At 49.9% G+C, this 19,304-nt stretch overlaps 9 protein-coding genes across 9 annotated transcripts; 6 read left to right on the plus strand and 3 right to left on the minus strand.

Moving 5' to 3' along the window:
• Positions 1 to 219: 219 nt before the first annotated feature.
• Positions 220 to 1,711, plus strand: nap1 (histone chaperone NAP1; the record flags this gene model as incomplete). The annotated part of the gene is made up of 5 exons (XM_022635620.1): positions 220 to 266; positions 333 to 412; positions 494 to 1,198; positions 1,264 to 1,604; positions 1,658 to 1,711. 5 exons carry the CDS (start codon positions 220 to 222, stop codon positions 1,709 to 1,711), a joined length of 1,227 nt encoding a protein of 408 aa, XP_022484644.1.
• Positions 1,712 to 2,327: 616 nt separating this feature from the next.
• Positions 2,328 to 7,328, plus strand: PENARI_c023G06106 (type V myosin; the record flags this gene model as incomplete). The annotated part of the gene is made up of 6 exons (XM_022635548.1): positions 2,328 to 2,462; positions 2,545 to 2,677; positions 2,733 to 2,922; positions 2,975 to 6,833; positions 6,884 to 6,957; positions 7,010 to 7,328. 6 exons carry the CDS (start codon positions 2,328 to 2,330, stop codon positions 7,326 to 7,328), a joined length of 4,710 nt encoding a protein of 1,569 aa, XP_022484614.1.
• A 355-nt stretch (positions 7,329 to 7,683) lies between these two features.
• PENARI_c023G02600 (non-canonical purine NTP pyrophosphatase) lies at positions 7,684 to 8,510 on the plus strand (the record flags this gene model as incomplete). Its single annotated transcript, XM_022635505.1, has 6 exons — positions 7,684 to 7,854; positions 7,910 to 7,983; positions 8,032 to 8,176; positions 8,231 to 8,267; positions 8,323 to 8,387; positions 8,442 to 8,510. The coding sequence occupies 6 exons, from the start codon at positions 7,684 to 7,686 to the stop codon at positions 8,508 to 8,510; spliced, it is 561 nt and encodes a 186-aa protein (XP_022484573.1).
• A 79-nt stretch (positions 8,511 to 8,589) lies between these two features.
• On the minus strand, positions 8,590 to 9,301 carry PENARI_c023G06159 (nucleoside triphosphates FAP7; the record flags this gene model as incomplete). The annotated part of the gene is made up of 3 exons (XM_022635550.1): positions 8,590 to 8,791; positions 8,846 to 8,994; positions 9,119 to 9,301. 3 exons carry the CDS (start codon positions 9,299 to 9,301, stop codon positions 8,590 to 8,592), a joined length of 534 nt encoding a protein of 177 aa, XP_022484524.1.
• Positions 9,302 to 9,769: 468 nt separating this feature from the next.
• PENARI_c023G11787 (C78 family peptidase) lies at positions 9,770 to 11,337 on the minus strand (the record flags this gene model as incomplete). Its single annotated transcript, XM_022635621.1, has 5 exons — positions 9,770 to 9,978; positions 10,044 to 10,201; positions 10,251 to 10,282; positions 10,330 to 10,797; positions 10,849 to 11,337. 5 exons carry the CDS (start codon positions 11,335 to 11,337, stop codon positions 9,770 to 9,772), a joined length of 1,356 nt encoding a protein of 451 aa, XP_022484610.1.
• A 656-nt stretch (positions 11,338 to 11,993) lies between these two features.
• On the plus strand, positions 11,994 to 13,732 carry PENARI_c023G06109 (aspartate kinase; the record flags this gene model as incomplete). The annotated part of the gene is made up of 3 exons (XM_022635549.1): positions 11,994 to 12,244; positions 12,304 to 13,553; positions 13,635 to 13,732. 3 exons carry the CDS (start codon positions 11,994 to 11,996, stop codon positions 13,730 to 13,732), a joined length of 1,599 nt encoding a protein of 532 aa, XP_022484615.1.
• A 1,481-nt stretch (positions 13,733 to 15,213) lies between these two features.
• Positions 15,214 to 17,307, plus strand: PENARI_c023G06301 (forkhead box transcription factor; the record flags this gene model as incomplete). Its single annotated transcript, XM_022635552.1, has 1 exon — positions 15,214 to 17,307. The coding sequence occupies one exon, from the start codon at positions 15,214 to 15,216 to the stop codon at positions 17,305 to 17,307; it is 2,094 nt and encodes a 697-aa protein (XP_022484547.1).
• A 623-nt stretch (positions 17,308 to 17,930) lies between these two features.
• Positions 17,931 to 18,534, minus strand: PENARI_c023G00850 (BUD31 family protein; the record flags this gene model as incomplete). The annotated part of the gene is made up of 4 exons (XM_022635481.1): positions 17,931 to 17,937; positions 17,974 to 18,074; positions 18,138 to 18,268; positions 18,363 to 18,534. The coding sequence occupies 4 exons, from the start codon at positions 18,532 to 18,534 to the stop codon at positions 17,931 to 17,933; spliced, it is 411 nt and encodes a 136-aa protein (XP_022484662.1).
• Positions 18,535 to 18,805: 271 nt separating this feature from the next.
• On the plus strand, positions 18,806 to 19,218 carry PENARI_c023G06980 (Tim10/DDP family zinc finger protein; the record flags this gene model as incomplete). The annotated part of the gene is made up of 2 exons (XM_022635559.1): positions 18,806 to 18,905; positions 19,052 to 19,218. The coding sequence occupies 2 exons, from the start codon at positions 18,806 to 18,808 to the stop codon at positions 19,216 to 19,218; spliced, it is 267 nt and encodes an 88-aa protein (XP_022484639.1).
• Positions 19,219 to 19,304: the final 86 nt, after the last annotated feature.

Genomic DNA, 19,304 nt, shown 5'->3' on the forward strand with positions numbered 1-19,304 from the left:
ATATCAAAGATTAGACAAGAGACAATGTCAAGCAGTATTGTTGGGAGAATTTGCAGCCTTTGCAGCAATTCTCAACCAGAACCGTCGCGTCCCGCCAAGCCCCTCGGCCAGAGGCGCTAACGATCCCACCATCTTCCAGACTCTCATCTCCCCCAAAACTAGTATCAAATTCTTCCTTCCTTCTTCATTCCCCATCTCTCCCTCTCTACCTCGTTCACCATGTCTGAGCCCATCAGAAACAAGAAGGCTGATTTCCCGGTCGCACCGTAAGGACCCCCTGTTTTATTTTTTCTTACTTATCGCCCCAAAAGCAAAAAACTGACTTGCCATAGGACCCCGCAAAACACGCCGGCCAACAATGCTCCTATCTCCTCTCACGCCCAGCAGCCTGGTGTTTCCAGCATCAAGGAAGGTGAGTAAATGGGTCCTAGATTTGCTTTTCCCACCCCAACCTCTGGTCGCCATTGGTCCGTGACTGACCGTGTATTTGCAGAGACCCTTGACAATGCCGCCGCTGCCTCTCTCTTCGCCCGCAACCCTGCCCTTGTTTCCATGATCCAGGGAAAGCTGGGTCAGCTCGTTGGTCGCTCGTCCGGCTACATCGAATCTCTCCCCCCATCCGTCCGCCGCCGTGTCGCTGGCCTTAAAGGTCTTCAAAAGGAGCACGCCAAGCTCGAGGCTCAGTTCCAGGAAGAGGTCTTGGAACTCGAGAAGAAGTACTTTGGCAAGTTTACTCCGCTGTACCAGCGTCGTTCTACGATAGTCAACGGTGGTGTCGAGCCTACCGATGATGAGGTTGAGGCCGGCAAGGAGGATGAAGAGGAGGAGGAGGAGACCAAGGAGGAGCCCAAGAAGGAGGAGGGCGAGCCCATGAGCGGTATTCCTGAGTTCTGGCTCTCCGCCATGAAGAATCAGATCTCTCTTGCCGAGATGATCACCGAGCGCGATGAGGAGGCCCTCAAGCACCTCGTTGACATCCGCATGGAGTACCTTGACCGGCCCGGATTCCGCCTCATTTTCGAATTCTCCGAGAACGAGTTCTTCACCAACAAAACTATCTCCAAGTCATACTTCTACAAGGACGAGAATGGGTATGGCGGCGATTTCATTTACGACCACGCCGAAGGCTCCCAGATCGACTGGAAGGAAGACCAGGACCTGACCCTACGCCTGGAGAGCAAGAAGCAGCGCAACAAGAGTAAGTCACCCGTCTCGGGTATCCTATATCATCTAACTTCCTATATCATCTAACAACCCTCCCAGACACCAAGCAGACCCGCGTTGTCAAGATCAGCGTGCCCACCGAGTCCTTCTTCAACTTCTTCTCGCCCCCACAGCCCCCCGCCGAGGACGACGAGTCCGTTGCCAGCGATATCGAAGAGCGCCTGGAGCTTGACTATCAGCTTGGTGAAGATATTAAGGAGAAGCTCATCCCTCGTGCCATCGACTGGTTCACTGGTGAGGCTCTCCAGTTCGAGGAGCTGGGTGACGATATGGATGCCGATGAGTTTGAGGATGAGGATGATGAGGACGAGGATGATGATGAGGACGAGGACGAGCGTGGGTCAGACCGTGATGTGGACGAGGAGGACACAGACGAAGAGGTACAGACCTTCCCCGACCCTGCGATATTTGATCCAAACTAACATGATTCTAGGATGATGGTACCTCCAAGCCCAAGAAGGAGGCCGCCGAGTGCAAGCAAAACTAAGAAAAAAGTTGACGGTGAACGCCCAACATGAATGACAGAAATCGTGCCCTCTGATATTTTGCTATGCTTTCTCTGATGCCTGTCTTGTCTCTGATCCTTTCCTACTTTCTAATATTCAATCAATACTTGACATAATCGGTGTGTAATTCTCGCCTCCAACGCTCTTGTCAAGTGAGAGTTGGCGATTAGAAGCCCCAATAGCTGATAGAATATGTTTACTATGTCTAAGTCTTTCAGAAGTATACAAAAAGATTTGAAACAGATTTCAGATATGTAAAACATTGACATGTAAAACGTCTAGAGTGGTCAAACAGGGATGGCGGTGACAGGTTGTGGGGACGGGCCCCCCGTATATTTCCCTAAGCTCCTTCAGGGGCTCTCGCTAAATGGCCAGCTGTTAGTCTCCAAGGGTTGTTTTCCTTTCCACCAACCACTCTATTTCTTATCCTTTTTTTCAGCTATTCTTCTCCGGAACATGAGATGAGGGAGAGTCCCTCTTGTCTCTGGACTTGATCTCGTTTTCCATTCGATGCCCCGGCGCCCCCCCGAACCATTTCAAATTACCGGAGCTCTTGCAAATATCCTTTCCTTGCAGCACGAATAACGAACTATCGCTATGGCGCACATTTATGAGGTTGGAACAAGGGCCTGGCAGCCCGACCCGACAGAGGGATGGTTGGCATCCGAGGTGAAGGAGAAGCTGGTGGATGGAGAGAAAGTGCAGCTGGTGTTTGAGGTGGAAAATGGGGAGGTCAGTAGAATAGGAGGGCTGGATGCGCATCTTGTCTGTTTTCCTCTGGAGATCTGGCGACTGACGATACTTGAATAATCAGACAAAAACCGTGGAGACCACGCAATCGGAACTGCAGGTCGACAACAACCCCAAGCTACCTCCGTTGATGAACCCTGCGATGCTTGAAGCAAGCGAAGATCTGACGAACCTCTCTCACCTGAACGAACCCGCTGGTTTGTCTCGCTTCTAGATATGTTGAGTGCTGCTTTCCAGCTGACGGCTTTGAAGTCCTGCAGGCTATAAAACTTCGCTATGCCCAGAAGGAGATATATACCTACAGTGGTATTGTTCTGATTGCAACCAACCCTTTCGCCCGAGTCGATTCGCTGTATGTGCCGCAGATGGTGCAAGTCTATGCCGGGAAACACCGTGCCTCGCAGGCACCTCATCTGTTCGCGATTGCGGAGGAAGCTTTCGCGTAAGTACCAACTCTTCCCTTCTGATTTCGTTTGCTTATCACTTTTTTACAGTGACATGCTTCGTGACGGAAAGAACCAAACGATTGTGGTATCGGGTGAATCCGGTGCTGGTAAGACCGTGAGCGCTAAATACATCATGCGTTATTTTGCGACTCGCGAATCCTCCGATCAGCCTGGAAAATACACCACGAGTCGAGCAGATGCCATTAGTGAGACCGAAGAGCAGATTTTGGCAACCAACCCGGTGATGGAAGCGTTCGGTAACGCCAAAACAACCCGCAATGATAACTCCTCTCGTTTCGGCAAATATATCGAGATCATGTTCGATGACCGGACGAATATCATTGGTGCCAAAATCCGAACCTATCTTCTCGAGCGGTCCAGGTTGGTTTTCCAGCCTCTGAAGGAGCGCAACTACCACATCTTCTACCAGCTTGTGGCCGGTGCCTCGGACCAAGAAAAGCAAGACCTCAATCTTTTGTCTGCTGAGGACTTTGAGTATCTAAACCAAGGCGGCACGCCGACGATTGACGGTGTCGATGACAAGGCTGAATTCGAAGCCACCAGAAAGTCGTTGGCTACTATTGGTGTTCCAACGGAAGACCAAACCGGCATTTTCCGTGTTCTCGCTGCGTTACTACACCTTGGTAATGTCAAGATCACAGCTACCCGTACCGAATCGTCCCTTTCATCGTCCGAGCCTGCCCTTGTGCGCGCTTGTGAGATGCTTGGTATCGATGCCAACGAGTTTGCGAAATGGATCGTCAAAAAGCAACTCATCACCCGTGGTGAGAAGATCACTTCAAACTTGACGCAGCAACAGGCTCTCGTCGTCCGAGACTCAGTCGCCAAATTCATTTATTCAAGTTTGTTTGATTGGCTTGTGGACAAGATCAATCGCCGTTTGGCCACGGACGAGGTTCTTGAAAAGTTTAAGTGCTTCATTGGTGTTCTGGATATTTACGGCTTTGAACACTTTGCTAAAAACTCCTTCGAACAATTCTGTATCAACTATGCCAATGAGAAGCTCCAGCAGGAGTTCAACCAGCACGTGTTCAAGCTTGAGCAGGAAGAATACGTACGGGAAGAGATTGATTGGACCTTCATCGACTTCTCAGATAACCAACCTTGTATCGATTTGATCGAAGCCAAGCTTGGTATTCTATCGCTTTTGGATGAAGAATCTCGACTTCCTATGGGTTCCGACGAGCAGTTTGTCACGAAGCTTCACCATCACTTTGCCGCCGACAAGCAAAAGTTCTACAAGAAGCCCAGATTCGGCAAGTCCGCATTCACTGTTTGTCACTACGCTGTGGATGTTACTTATGAATCCGATGGTTTCATTGAAAAGAACCGCGATACGGTGCCCGATGAACATTTGGAGGTGCTGCGCAACTCATCAAACCCATTCATCAAGGAGATCCTGGACACTGCTGCTGCTGTCCGTGAAAAGGATTCTGCCTCTGTCTCATCCAAGCCGGTGGCAGCAGCACCCGGTCGTCGGATCGGTGTTGCAGTGAACCGCAAACCTACGCTCGGAGGAATCTTCAAGTCTTCGCTGATTGAGCTGATGCACACCATCAACTCTACCGAGGTCCATTATATCCGCTGCATCAAGCCCAATGAGGCAAAGGAAGCTTGGAAATTCGAGGGACCTATGGTCCTGAGTCAGCTGAGAGCCTGCGGTGTCTTGGAAACTGTTCGAATTAGTACCGCTGGTTACCCAACCCGATGGACCTATGAGGAATTTGCCATTCGTTATTACATGCTGTGTCATTCCTCACAATGGACCTCCGAGATCCGAGAAATGTGTCATGCTATCCTGCGCAAGGCCCTTGGAGAGGCCAGCCACCAAAAGCAGGTCAAGTACCAGCTGGGTCTCACCAAGATCTTTTTCCGGGCTGGTATGCTCGCTTTCCTAGAGAACCTCAGAACCTCCAGGTTGAACGAATGCGCCATCATGATCCAGAAGAATCTGCGGGCCAAGTATTACCGCCGTCGCTACCTCGAAGCTCGCGAATCCATTCTCACCACTCAGGCCTTTATCCGGGGATTCCTGGCACGTCAACGCGCCCAGGAAATCCGCCGCACGAAGGCTGCTACCACGATTCAGCGGGTCTGGCGTGGCCAGAAGGAGAAGAAGCGATACACTCAAATTCGCAAAAACTTCATTCTGTTCCAGTCCATTGCCAAGGGGTTCCTTTGTCGGCGCAATATCATGGACTCTATCCATGGGAACGCAGCCAAGGTCATTCAACGTGCCTTCCGTTCATGGCGTCAATTGCGGTCCTGGAGACAGTATCGCCGTAAGGTTATCACTGTCCAGAACCTTTGGAGAGGTAAACAGGCGAGAAATGCTTACAAGCGACTTCGTGAGGATGCACGCGATCTCAAGCAGATTTCTTACAAGCTTGAGAACAAGGTGGTCGAGTTGACTCAGATCATACAATCTCTCAAACTCGAAAACAAGACCTTGGTCTCTCAGTTGGAAAACTACGACACTCAATTGAAGTCGTGGCGCAGTCGTCATAACACGCTGGAGGCTCGCACAAAGGAGCTTCAGGCTGAAGCAAACCAGGCTGGTATCACTGCAGCCCGGTTAGAGGCCATCGAAGAGGAGATGGCTAAGCTGCAACAAAGTCATACCGAGGCTCAAGCCAATATCAAACGCCTCCAAGAAGAAGAAAGGCTCTCTCGTGAGGCTTTACAGGCCGCCAACGAGGAGCTGGAGCGTCTCAGGCTTATTGACGCCGATCACGAGAAAGACAAGACCGGCCTCCGCCAGCGCATCTCGGAGCTTGAGGAACAGCTCGAGGTTGCCAAGAGGTCTGTACCAGTCAACGGGGTCAATGGCGATCTTCCAAACGGTGGCGCAGTTCAAGCCCCTGCACCGGCATTGATCAACCTGGTGTCTTCGAAGAAGCCCAAACCGAAAAGACGCAGCGCTGGCGCAGAAAAGATTGAGACGGATCGCTTCAGCGGTGCTTACAACCCTCGGCCGGTATCAATGGCAATCACCCCTGGGTCCATGGCCGCTCGTCAGAACGCAGTTATCTCTCCGGGATCGGAATCTGTTGAGTACGAACTCGAAAACTTGCTCTCTGAAGAGGACGACTTGAATGAGGAGGTCGGCATGGGTCTGATTCGCAATCTGAAGATCCCTCTCCCAAGCTCGACCCCACCACCTACCGAAAAAGAAGTCCTCTTCCCGGCATACTTGATCAACCTGGTCACATCCGAGATGTGGAACAATGGTTTCGTCAAGGAGTCGGAGCGATTCCTTGCCAATGTCATGCAATCCATTCAACAAGAGGTCATGCAGCATGATGGTGATGATGCGATCAACCCCGGTGCCTTCTGGTTGTCCAACGTGCACGAGATGCTCTCCTTTGTCTTCCTGGCTGAGGATTGGTATGAAGCCCAGAAGACCGAGAACTATGAGTACGACCGTCTTCTGGAGATCGTCAAGCACGATCTTGAAAGCTTGGAGTTCAACATTTACCACACATGGATGAAAGTATTGAAGAAGAAGCTTTACAAGATGATTGTGCCTGCGATTATCGAGTCTCAGTCACTTCCGGGCTTTGTTACGAGTGAAACCAACCGTTTCCTTGGAAAGCTCTTACCCTCTAACAACAATCCTGCTTACAGCATGGACAATCTTCTCAGTCTCCTGAATGGTGTCTACAAGGCCATGAAGGCATTCTACCTTGAAGACACCATTGTCACTCAGACCGTCACAGAGCTGCTGCGCCTGGTTGGTGTCACCGCATTTAACGATCTCCTCATGCGCCGTAACTTCCTTTCATGGAAGCGTGGTCTTCAGATCAACTACAACATCACTCGGATTGAGGAGTGGTGCAAGAGCCACGACATGCCAGAGGGAACCTTGCAATTGGAGCATCTGATGGTATGTTTCTTTGCATCGTTTGGGTCTCAGCCTGCTAACGTTTACAACAGCAAGCGACAAAGCTTCTGCAGCTGAAGAAGGCTACTCTGAATGATATTGAGATCATTCAAGATATCTGCTGGATGTAAGTTTGGCCCCCACTGTCTGTGATATCCATCCACTAACACCGGTTCCAGGCTGTCACCAAACCAGATTCAGAAACTTCTGAACCAGTACCTGGTTGCAGACTATGAACAGCCCATCAACGGCGAAATCATGAAGGCTGTCGCTTCTCGAGTCACCGAGAAGAGCGATGTACTCCTGCTGGCGCCGGTCGATATGGAGGACAGCGGTCCCTATGAGATCGCCGAGCCCCGTGTTATCACCGCTCTGGAGACCTATACCCCATCCTGGCTCCAAACACCGCGACTGAAGCGACTGGCTGAGATTGTGTCAGCGCAGGCGATGGCGCAACAAGAGAAGCTCGAATTGGACAACGGGGTAATTGAGGAATAGATCTGTATGTTGTATATTAGAGAGACTTTCCTGTGAGCTACGGATTACGACCTGCCTGGATTTCTCCATGGCCTTTTGAGATACAGTGATGCGATGATTTTCATTTGTGTTTTGCATGAGACGTCTTAGGTATAGACAGAACAGAACTCTGTTTGACATTTACATTTTTGCTCTGTAGGCATGTACATGCTCACTTCTTGTAAGTTAGTCATACTAAACTGGAGGTTCTTGAGACATCACGGATATATATTGGAGCGGTGACGGTGGGGTGGAGTTCGACCTCTCACTCTCGCAACGCTTTGAACCTCCAGACCTGACTCACCAGATTGAACCAAGGACTCAATCAACATTCAAAATGACTCTCACCAAGCTCAACTTCATTACTGGGAACAAAAACAAGTTGTCCGAAGTGCGGGCTATCCTTGGTAATGTTATCGAGGTGGACAGCCAGGAAGTTGATGTCCCAGAGATACAGGGAACCATCGAGGAAATCGCCAAGGAAAAAGCCAGACGTGCCGCTGAAGCAGTGAGTTATACCCTGTAGATTATCACTTGAAGTTATGTATACTCATGTGGCACAGATTAACGGACCTGCTTTGACCGAAGACACTGCCCTCGAGTTCCATGCACTCAAGGGTCTCCCCGGGCCATACATGTGAGACCTCTATACTACTTGCTATGTGAAACTGCTAATTATATCAAGCAAATCATTTTTTATGGCTTTGGGCCACGAAGGCTTGAACAAGATGCTTGACGGTTTTGAGGACAGAACGGCCGAAGCTGTGTGCACCTTTGCCTTTTGCCGGGGACCGGGCGAGGAGCCTCTTATCTTCCAGGGCAGAACAGAGGTAAGTTCATCATCTATGGTAATTTCATGATACAAATCTAATTGCGATATACAGGGTGCCATTGTGCGGCCCAGAGGCCCGACCAACTTTGGTAAGTGAACTTCCAAGAAATTTGTATTGCAGATTCAAGTTCTGATGTATGACAGGCTGGGATCCTATCTTCGAGTATGATGGAAAGACAACATACGCCGAGATGGAGAAGGAAGCCAAGGTAAGAAGACCTCTTTTGAGTCTAATCCAAGAATCCATACTAAGAAACGGACAGAACAAAATCTCCCATCGATACAAGGCGCTAGTGAAGTTGCAGCAGTGGCTATCCGAAGGTCAGCAGTAAATAGCCATGGGTATATAAAGCGGCCATGATAGACCATATAGAAGAATGAGAAATGAAGCCAAAGCATGTCTATGGTTGTTCAGTCCGCATTTTCCGCCTGCGTCTTCTTCCACGACTCCACCCACTGCGCGATTCTCTGGCAGTTGGATTCCACATCACTGTCCTGCTCGCTGTTCAGCTCCACCACAACCTCCTCGTCGAAGGCTTCCCGCGCTTCATCTAGCAGGACGCCAAAAATTTCCGCATCGACGTTCTCCTCAAGCTTCTTATCGTGGTAACCCCTAGACAAGACTTAGTTTTAGGCGTGTATCAGTATCCAAAGCCAATCGACTTACCGCGAGGCAAGTCGGTCGTATAGAACATCTGTAGTGGGACACCGGAGGACAACGACGAGATCAATCCAGGATTTAGGGAAGAGATCGCAAGCATGCCAGTCGATTAGGTATCCACCGTTGGGAATTTCATCTTCGAGGGCATCCAGAAGCTAGAGATTCAAACGGGTTAGCATTCTGTGACTCGGGGCATTCGTGACGGAGGTAGTTGATTATATATGCGCAGGTGTCAAAGGGCGCCATAACAGATATATCGCGCGCAGACGAAACTCTTACCTTATCTTCATCGACCACCCAGGTTTTCAGTTCCTCATCATATTCATCGAAGCAGCCACGGTCTTTTGCGACTTGGTTGATAGAGAGATGCTTCAGGCCGATATCTTGCGCGAGTTGTTCGCAATGAACGGTCTTCCCCACGCCAGGGGTACCAGTGATGATCACGTTCGGAGAGGTTCGCATGGTTGGAAGAGTATAGTGTATAAGAATTGTCCTCCGATGAAATCAGACTAATTTTCGACTATCTTATCGTCGGAGGGGTACCTTACTAATTTTACTGCCGGCAGAAAGGACATTAATCCCCTGATGTACACTGTGCATATAGTTAGTTATATTTTATTCTAAATTATATAATTGTTCCCATGGTAGTCTCAATTATAACCCCCAGTATAGCATTAACAAGAGAGCAATGTTAGACATATCCCATGGTGACTTTCAAGGCAGTGTGACAGGCGGTATGTAGGCGGTGTCACTACGAGTATGAGTTGTATACAACAGGGGAGCATTATCTCATTAATCATGATTATATACAGATATCTCTCATCTAGAGGTACTCTAGTTCATGTAAATTCTGCGTGGGTTCGGGGTTCGGGGTAGTAACGCATAGTCTGCCATTCGTAAGTATGATACAAGAAAAAGATCAACAATCACTCACTTGAGAAGCTCGAATATCTTATACTTTTGCAGATAAGGCGTGCCTCTGCGATAGACTTTGAGCAGGCGCGTAGGATCTTTTGGTTTGACAAAAGCTTCGAGCATACGCTCCATGGCAGGGGAAGTTTTGAACATCGGGTCGAAAACGAGCAGATTGGCACTGCCATTGTCTCGGATCTCAAACCCAACAATTGTCATGGAATGACCTGTTTCTCTGCGTAAGAAATACGACACAAAAGACAAGAAAAGGAAGCATTGGAATTGGAAACACCTTGATGTTGGAAGTATATCGGAGGGAGATCAGTCTTGAAGATCTTGGTCTCTTCGTCCTCTAGTGAACATGCCGACCTGAAATAGCTTGCCACATCCATGTAGAGGGCATCGCAGGCGCGTATGTCACTAGTTTCACACAAACTGCTGGCGTCAGACCTGGATGAGAGTTAGCGGTATCTTTTTCGATATGTCAGCCACAACTCACGGGATCCCAAGACTCATGAATAATGCTTGTGCCTAAAGCATGGTTAGCAGGTATATCAGATATGCGAGAAGAAACCCACCTCGGGCGTTCCAATAAATTTGCGGGTGTCTTTGATACCCCCAGTCTCCGTTCTCCCAACACTGTTGAATCCCATATCCCAGGCAGATTCAATCATATCCTGTAGATCCAAGATCGTCGGGCCCTTTTCTGGAAAGTGCTCATATCCATAACTTCGAGACTTTCTCAAATAAGAGATGAGCATCTGAATGTTCCGGTAGCCACAAAACCCGCCTTCCCGAGACATCTTGCAGATATGGCGGACCTTGGGGCTACAAAAAAAGGCCCGCTTCACAGATTTGTCTTGTTCACATAAACGAGCAAGGATTGGAATCAAATTGTCGGTCTCATTTTCCACTGTCTCGCGCCGTGACAATTTACCGTCTGAAGTAATTTGGGTCTGCTTTGAAGTGCGGCCTCCTTTCTCCAACATTTTCCTCAGCCACGACGGCATTTTCTTTTCATGGGCATGGGGACCCAGTTCTGAACGCTGTGAAAGGGTTAGTGATTGGGTTGTAGAGTATCAAAATGTGATACGCACTCCTAATCTCTTTGCACCATCAGGGCCAATTGCCTTCGGAGGGTCGTGAGGCCGTAGTGGCTTTGCTGTATTTGCTCGCGAGACATCTCGCTGCATCCCACGCTTCCCCCCCTTATGAGAATCCAGCATGTCGAATGAGTCATCCTCGTCAAATGAATGGTCATCTTCATATGAACCTCCCGCGGTTGAGTGTGCCAGCGTTGCCCCAGCATCATCCAGTGCCATACACTCTGCAACATGCAGATCTAAGTGATTCGATAGTTCGGCACTTGCCACCGTCTCCCCACACCCGTGTGGACAGTCAACATACTTGTCTGCATCGTCGTCAACAGACGGTGACAACCTCGGACTCGCAACAGGAGGGCTGTCGGACAAAAAGCCCGCGCCCCCAAATTCTGGATGACAGAATTCGATATGCTGAGTGACAAAGTCAGCATCTTGGTCTGTGAATGGACAAAATGGACATGATGGGGTGCTGTGGTCCGCCATCATGAAGTTTTCATCCTGTGCCGACAGGCCCGAATTTGATAGGTTGATGTTTTCTTTTTTGGGAGACACTGCGGAGAGATGTCGAATATATGTACTGAGATGCAAAGAAAATGGCAAATGCTAGCCTACAAGCAAAGTTGGATATCGAGTCGGAAGTATAAGAAATGCATAGTCTGATGCCTAAAGCCTAAACGAGGGAACGGTGCCCGTTCCCGAGACCCACCATATATTCAAGTAGAATTTCGTATACTTGCATATTACAAAGTAAAAGAAGCATGTGCAAAAAGATACATAACAGCTGAGAATCGATATGTATAAAATTCAATCCGCACCTTCCAAGGTTCGGATTCTCGGCATGCCAACCCTCGATATAACAAATAAAAATACATCATAGATCCATTGTACTCCGTAATCAAGGAACCTGGATAAATGTTATTCCGTACACAATGCCAATGGCGTGATTGGCGGGGTCGCCGACATCGTTTAGTGCCTGACTGCTTCAGGAAGGCGGTCAAACTCTATTGCCAATTGAGTCACGATTTTTTTTTGCAAATGCGGCGCCGCATGTGGTAGGGCTCCGCTTTCGCTGTTCCCCTCCCAAACTACACTACTCTCCCTCTTCTTTCCACAACAGACTCTCCTGGGTTGACGTGATCATGGCTCTCCTAGACTCAGCCTCGCAGGCCCACAGCAATTGGGTTGTGCAAAAATTCGGTGGCACTAGTGTCGGCAAGTTTGCTCTCAATATTATTGAGCAGGTGGTCCAGTATGATGACTCAATTCACGACTACACACGCACATCACTGACCGAGATCCCTTATTATAGACCCAGCCTAGTTGATAACAGAGTCGCTGTTGTATGTTCGGCACGAAGCAGTTCTACGAAAGCCGAGGGCACCACCAACCGGTGAGTCATCCCAATTCCGTGGCAAGTCACCTCGAGATGCTGATAGTACTTGTGAATAGGTTATTGCGAGCCGCACGGGATGCTGAGAATTCCCAGTCGCGGGAATACCGGACATTGGTGGAGGCTGTTCGGTTGGAACATGTCCAGGTCGCCCAGGACCAGTTGAAATCCCCCGAAATCAGAGACCAAGTGATTGCGGATATCAGTGGAGAATGTGAACGGGTTCTCAAAGTCCTCGAGGCTGCCCAGACTCTTGGAGAGATCAGCGCACGTTGCGTGGATAAGGTGATCAGCACCGGCGAGAAGCTCAGCTGCCGTGTGATGGCTGCCCTGCTGCAAGATCGTGGGGTAGACTCACAGTATGTCGACCTCTCCGAGATCATTGATTTCCCAATTGGTCACCACGGCCTCGACCAGGACTTTTATAACACGTTGGCGGCGGCCTTTGGCAAGAAGGTCGAGGCCTGCGGGCACCGAGTACCAGTCATGACTGGGTACTTTGGTACTATTCCCGGTGGTTTGCTTGATCAGATTGGTCGTGGATACACCGACCTCTGCGCTGCCCTCGTTGCAGTTGGGACGCACGCCAAGGAGCTGCAGGTGTGGAAGGAAGTGGACGGCATCTTCACTGCGGACCCGCGCAAGGTGCCGACTGCTCGTCTGCTCTCCGCCATCACTCCCGCTGAAGCCGCCGAATTGACCTTCTATGGCTCCGAAGTCATTCACCCGTTCACCATGGAACAAGTCATCCGCGCCAAAATCCCCATTCGCATCAAAAATGTCATGAACCCGAAGAACAGGGGCACCATTATCTTCCCAGACTCCACGGCCGAACTGGAGAGAACCACCCCTGGACACGATCCTCGCCTGTTCCGCACACGCAGTCCCAGCTTCATGCAAAGACCGAAGCGGCCGACGGCCGTGACCATCAAGCACAAGATTTTGGTCATCAACGTCCACTCCAACAAACGGTCCCTGTCGCACGGTTTCTTTGCCGGCATTTTCTCTGTGCTGGATAAGTGGCGCCTGTCCATTGACCTGATCTCCACCAGCGAGGTTCACGTATCTCTGGCCCTCCATTCAGAAGCGCCCCTTTTGAACGGAAACGGACGGGACGAGTATCAGGTTATTGATGATGATCTCAAGGGGGCATTAAATGATTTGGGACGGTACGGCACCGTTGACATCATCCCTGAGATGGCCATTCTCAGTCTGGTGGGCAAGCAGATGAAGAACATGATCGGTGTGGCTGGTCGTATGTTCACCACTCTCGGCGAGAACAATGTGAATATTGAGATGATTTCGCAAGGTAAGTGAATAATTGTCTTCCAACCCCCACCCCCTTCCTCCATACCCTCGACTGGGGCTGATCGAGCCTTCCCCCTCGCAGGTGCCAGTGAAATCAACATCTCCTGCGTGATCGAAGAACGCGACGCCGACCGTGCCCTGAATATCATCCACACGAGCATGTTCACCTTTTTGGATTAATTGCGCAAGCAAAGAGTCATTGTTGTTTAAGATATCCCGTGGGTTTTTTATAGAAAAAAAAAGCATGCGTCTCAGGTGGAAGTCCAAAAAAGAAGGGGGACTCGGGAAGCCAAGCATATGTTTTTTTCTTTTGTGATGCATCGACTTGGCGTTTTCTCCTTTTCTGTTCATATAGATGTCATGAAGCGTTTCATGATCGAGGGATGTAGTCTCTCAGGCGTTCCGGCATATACATTCTGTTAAAATTGTGACAAGGTGTTTCTGATATTGAAGCAAGGACATGTCCCTAGATTCAGGCAATAAACCACTGATCTTCAATTATCTGATACCGTTGGACCTGCAGAGTCGAGCACATGCATCTGTAGACCATTGCAATCCATTGGCCACTAGTTACGGAAGGGCTTGCAGGATGACAGTTGAGGAAACAAGGGATAGTTTCACCTTGGAAGGTCCAGTTTCAGGTTACATCAACATACCAGTGCTGGAATAGATGTGTTGGTACATGTAGATGAGAATAACTAATGAGTATATCAGTGAATAAAAGATATAGTATATAAACTTATATTCAAAGTAGACTTGATATTATCAGAAATAGGACATTCAATCGAACTATAGTGAAGCAAGTACGGAGTAACGTTACTAACATAACTTACTTCCCTCACGGTGGATCAGATCGACCAAAAATGAGCAAGGGAGATAGATCCCTTGATCTGTTACCATCTGATACCGTCATCTACACCGGGGAGATGCCCCTCTCCCATACTAAAACGCGTGACGCGTCTGTGATGTGACCATACCTGACCTGTATTTGAAGTCATCTCTCACTCCAACTTCGATCTTCCTCTCCCTCTTCTTCCCCCCCCCGCCTTTGCCAACTTTCTTGAATATTTCTAAATATTTCTGATTATTCCGGGATATTCTAGGATATTTCTTTACTCCCACTTTTTTAGTTTCTATAATATGATTAGGCCCTGCCGTGAGAGAATGCCCTAGCATCCTTCGCCATTCTTGACCTCGGATCATCCCCCAACCTTGGAACTCCTACTGATCTTCACTTCCCTGTACTCTATACCCTCTCTTCTCTTCTACCTACCTTCACCCTCTATACTCTATCCTCTATCTTCACCCTCTATTCGCTATTCTCTATTATCTACCTCTACCTCTACTCGCCACTATTGGTGTCCAAATATTCTCAATTCAATTCCACCCATCTCCAGTCATCTGCTATCTGCGTGACTTGATTCGCAACTGCCTTAGCGCCTTGTGGCCCAACGAGTCTGCATGTCGGCCTGAGGATCTTGGTCTTTGCTTGTGATCTGCCATTGGTCCAGAGGGAAATTCTCTGCGCAGTCTCGTCACATCTCGGCTTACCCGGCCAGCCACTGGCCTTGTTGTCCAAGTCGCGCTTTCTGTTTTCGACGCGTCATACGGTCCCTGCAGTGACAGGCGACAATTTTGCTTCGGGTTTGAGTCTTTAGATTATGGGATCGACGCGTTCGTCGGGCGCACACGTTTCTTCAGTGTTGGCCCCATCTGAGATCATCAGATCGCAGCCCCGTCTGCAACCTTCACCGCTACCACTCCAACCCATTGAGAACTCGTCTTTCTATCCGGCTTCCCGCTCGCACAGGCCATCGCCGACGAAAGCCTTGCACCCCCAAGGCTCGCATCCGGGCCACGGAAAACTCGGTTTTGTCCCCATCTCCGCGCCCACTCCTCCCATGTTTACCACCGACTCTCCAGCCAAGAAAGCGCCTTTCCCAATCTACTCGCAACCCTCGATGCCACACTCGGCTCTCTTCACCACCTTCTCAAGCGTCAATCCGGAATCATCAAAAGAAAACCACCGTCCAGAAGAACCGTCAAATGATAGTTTCGCAGATTTCCCAGAACCGTCATATGAATCAAAACTTCCGATGAAGCGCACACTGATGGAAGCTGCGCCATTGAAAGAGCGCGCCAACAAGAAGCAAAAGCGCGAAGACGCGCCGGTTGCGTGTCTACCTGAACCACACGAGATGCCGCCAGTTGAAGATGACGGCACCAAGCCGCCCTACAGCTACGCCACCTTAATCGGCATGTCGATTTTGCGCGCAAACAACCGGCGCTTGACCCTCGCTCAGATCTACAAGTGGATTTCAGACACCTTCTCTTACTACAAGAACAGCGACCCAGGCTGGCAAAACAGCATCCGACACAACCTCAGTCTGAACAAGGCCTTTATCAAGCAAGAACGACCGAAGGATGATCCAGGCAAGGGCAACTACTGGGCCATTGAACCTGGCATGGAAGCGCAGTTCCTCAAAGATAAGCAAGTGCGCCGCGCCACAATGTCAAGCCTACCTCTTCCTGCTATTCCTCAGCGGGATCTTGGCCAACCAAACGCTGTCAGCACCACCACATGGATGGTACCACCACCACCTGCCCATCACGCGCCTGCACCCAAGCCTGCGCCAGCTGCAGACTTGGATTCCGATGCGACTCTGCCTGCCTCTGACCCAGCCCTCCAAGATGATGCAGACGATGTTGTTCCAGTTTCTGGCGCACATGCAGTCCCTCGTTCCTCACCCCCTCAGACTATTCGCTCATCTCCTCCCATTGCTCCTCCTCGCTTCGCCCGTCAAGGTACTCCTCCCACACCTACTCAATCTGGCCCTACCCCCGCGCCTCGCCCCCGTAAGCGCAAGTCCATTACAATGAACGATAGTGGTTACTTCTCGTCCTTGGAATCGTCGGCCTTGAGGCCAAATAAGGCCGGTCACATTTTGACCTCCGATTTGGATATCGAGCCCCCGCGCATCAAGCGAGGCCGGGCTGAAGAAGAGATTGCGCGCATGCGCAGCTCCTCTCATGACATTAGTCCTGGGCAGCCAACCACCCGCAAAAACCCCAACCCTATCATCGGATCCTCCCCTCTGCGCAGTCAATACGTGAGCATGCTGCCGCCTCCATTGACTCCCGTGATAAAGTTCAAGAAGCCTGCCAAGCCACCGCCATCTGTGTCTCCCAACACCAACCTGCGAAACCATCGCCGCAAGATCCAGCAAATGGTAAACTCGCCTATTAAGCACTTGGGCCTTATGGAGCAGGAACTCCCTTGGAGCCCGGCGTTCAATTTGCAGGACGAAAGCTACACCCCCCATGATCACTATCATACGACCTTTGATGTTTTCGCGGACACCGGCGCAGACCATATCTCTTATGGATCACCGGAGAAGCGCTCGGTGAAGCGTGCACGTACCGACAGTGGAAACCCTGCCCTCACCGACATCACCTCTGTGAACATCAACAGCCGCCTGGGAATGCCTCCTCTCCCCAGATCCAAGTCTGCCATCTTCCCAGAGTCACCATCCAAGCTCCCGGAAACCCACCGCTATGGAGACGCTGGCCAGGAAGATTTCTTCTCTTTCCACCTCTTTGACGAGGGCAATGACAGCTCTGGCGAAGTTGACGGCGTTGATCTGTTGCAAGGCTTCCAAAAGATTGGAGGTGTGAGCAAAGACGACACCCTGAAGCCCAAATCGCTTCATTCGCGACCCCAAATGGGCAACCGCAGCAGCACGACCCTGTTTTAAGATACCTAATGATTCTTCTTTTTGCGATGGGCACTCTGCGAGGCCCATCCCTGTGTTATCGGATTTGATTTTTTTGTCGTTCTTCGCATCGTTCTCACTATCCCCCTCCTGTTCTCCTGCTTTTACCCGCATCCTTGATTTTGTTTGAGTTGTTTCTGTTTCTGGAGTTCAAACCCGGTGATGTTTCCAAGGTCTTGTGGGCGGTGTTTTCTTTGGGAGTTGGGCTGCACAGGAGCCGTTCTGACATTTCCACCACCGAGCCCGGGATGGCCTGGTTACGACCTTAATGACAACGCTAAGATGTACATGAGCAAGCGATGGTTTTTATGATTTGGGATATTGGGGTTGGGGCTATCTTTATGGGAAACTACTGGGAAACATTGGTGGCGCTTTTGAATTGAATTAATGTAGTTAGCAATTGAAAGTCATTACTTGTTTGGTTATCAACATTTCACCCATGCTTCAGGTATATCGACGCGGCCCTAAAGAGAAAAGAGAACATGCAAGTACCGAAACGCCCGAAGTAGACCCTTTTGTCACATGCGTGTGGCTCGCCATAATCACGTTGAGCTGATGCCCAATTTGCCACAAGTGCACCAGCCACGTTCAAAACACATCCATCTTTAGTCACTGCTTCCACAGCCCCGACAGCCACAGCTGACACACTGGATCGTCTGGTCCTCCTTGAGCTGCGCCTTGGGCACTCGGCAGATACATGTGGAGTTGAAGTTCGTCTCTTTCGTTTGGACACAGCGCAGGCAGCACAACTAGCAAAACACAGGTTAGCAGAGTTCTTTGAGAGACGGCCTTCCACAAGGCAAGAAACTCACCTTTTCATAACCCTGCTTCTTCCACTTGGCAATCAAGTTGGCATCGGCATAGCCGTTCTTAAGAAGCCAGTCATACAACTGCTTTGAGATCGCCTCTTTCTCGTAGTAAAGGTCATAGATGTATCGCGAGCCTGCCGAGCCCATTTAAATGTCAGTAAGAGGCCTTTAGTATGTTCCATAATACTAGTAGTGTTCCGGGACTTGGGTGGAGGGGCAGCGACTTACGTTGGTGGCTGATCTGAAAAATGGGCCAGAGCACTTCATATTTCTTTTTGCCTTCATGCGACGCATTCTCAGCATCCTTCATCTTATTGCTGAACTCCAGCAGGGTATCTTCAATGTCATCGAAGCCGGCGGGTGGTGGTTTGCGATTGCGAGAGGTGCGGATTGGAGGCATGACAGGGAGTGTAGTAGGTGTGAGATATAGCGAGAAGGAATGCAGACGAAGAGCGGAAGTAGGCCAAAGCGAGAAAGGAGAAAAGCGCTCTTCGTTGAGAAATACGACGAGGGACCAAGTTGGCTATCGATAGGGAAAACTGCGCGTCATTTTTGTGCCACTGCCCACCGCCTTTGATTTTGAACAGCGACTTATCCAGCTACGGCATCGTCTATCCCATCTTCATTCGCCATATACCTCTTCTCTTCCAATTCTACCCATCTTATTCGCAATGGAGACTCAACTTGACCTCACCAAGCTGTCCGAGAACGACAAGAAGGAGCTTAACCAAGTCCTGAACAACGAAGCTCAGAAGGGCAACATCCAACAGAGTAAGTCAACTCCATTCTATGCAATCTGATATCTACAGCGTTCTATGGTTCTCCACTATCTGTGTCAGGATATCCAATTGATCCGCTACCTGATAACACACCCTCCTTCTCTATCATATCCACCGCTAACAACCCATCTCTTCTAGCCGTGCACCACCTGAACGAAGTCTGCTGGCAAAAGTGCATCACCAGCAAAATCACCTCCGGCACCCTCGACAAGTCTGAGGAGGCATGCGCACAGAACTGCGTTGACCGGTGGATGGACACGAGCTTGTCCATCCTGCAGAAGCTAGAGAACATGCGCGGCCACTAAGTGTGACCGGGATGTGTTCTTGACCTTCTCTTTGCTCCTATGCATACTCCTATCTATTCGGATGCGATGGGATTCCATTGCATTGG

Source organism: Penicillium arizonense (assembly GCF_001773325.1).
Source record: "Penicillium arizonense strain CBS 141311 chromosome Unknown PENARI_contig023, whole genome shotgun sequence".
In the NCBI taxonomy this organism is placed as follows: domain Eukaryota; kingdom Fungi; phylum Ascomycota; class Eurotiomycetes; order Eurotiales; family Aspergillaceae; genus Penicillium; species Penicillium arizonense.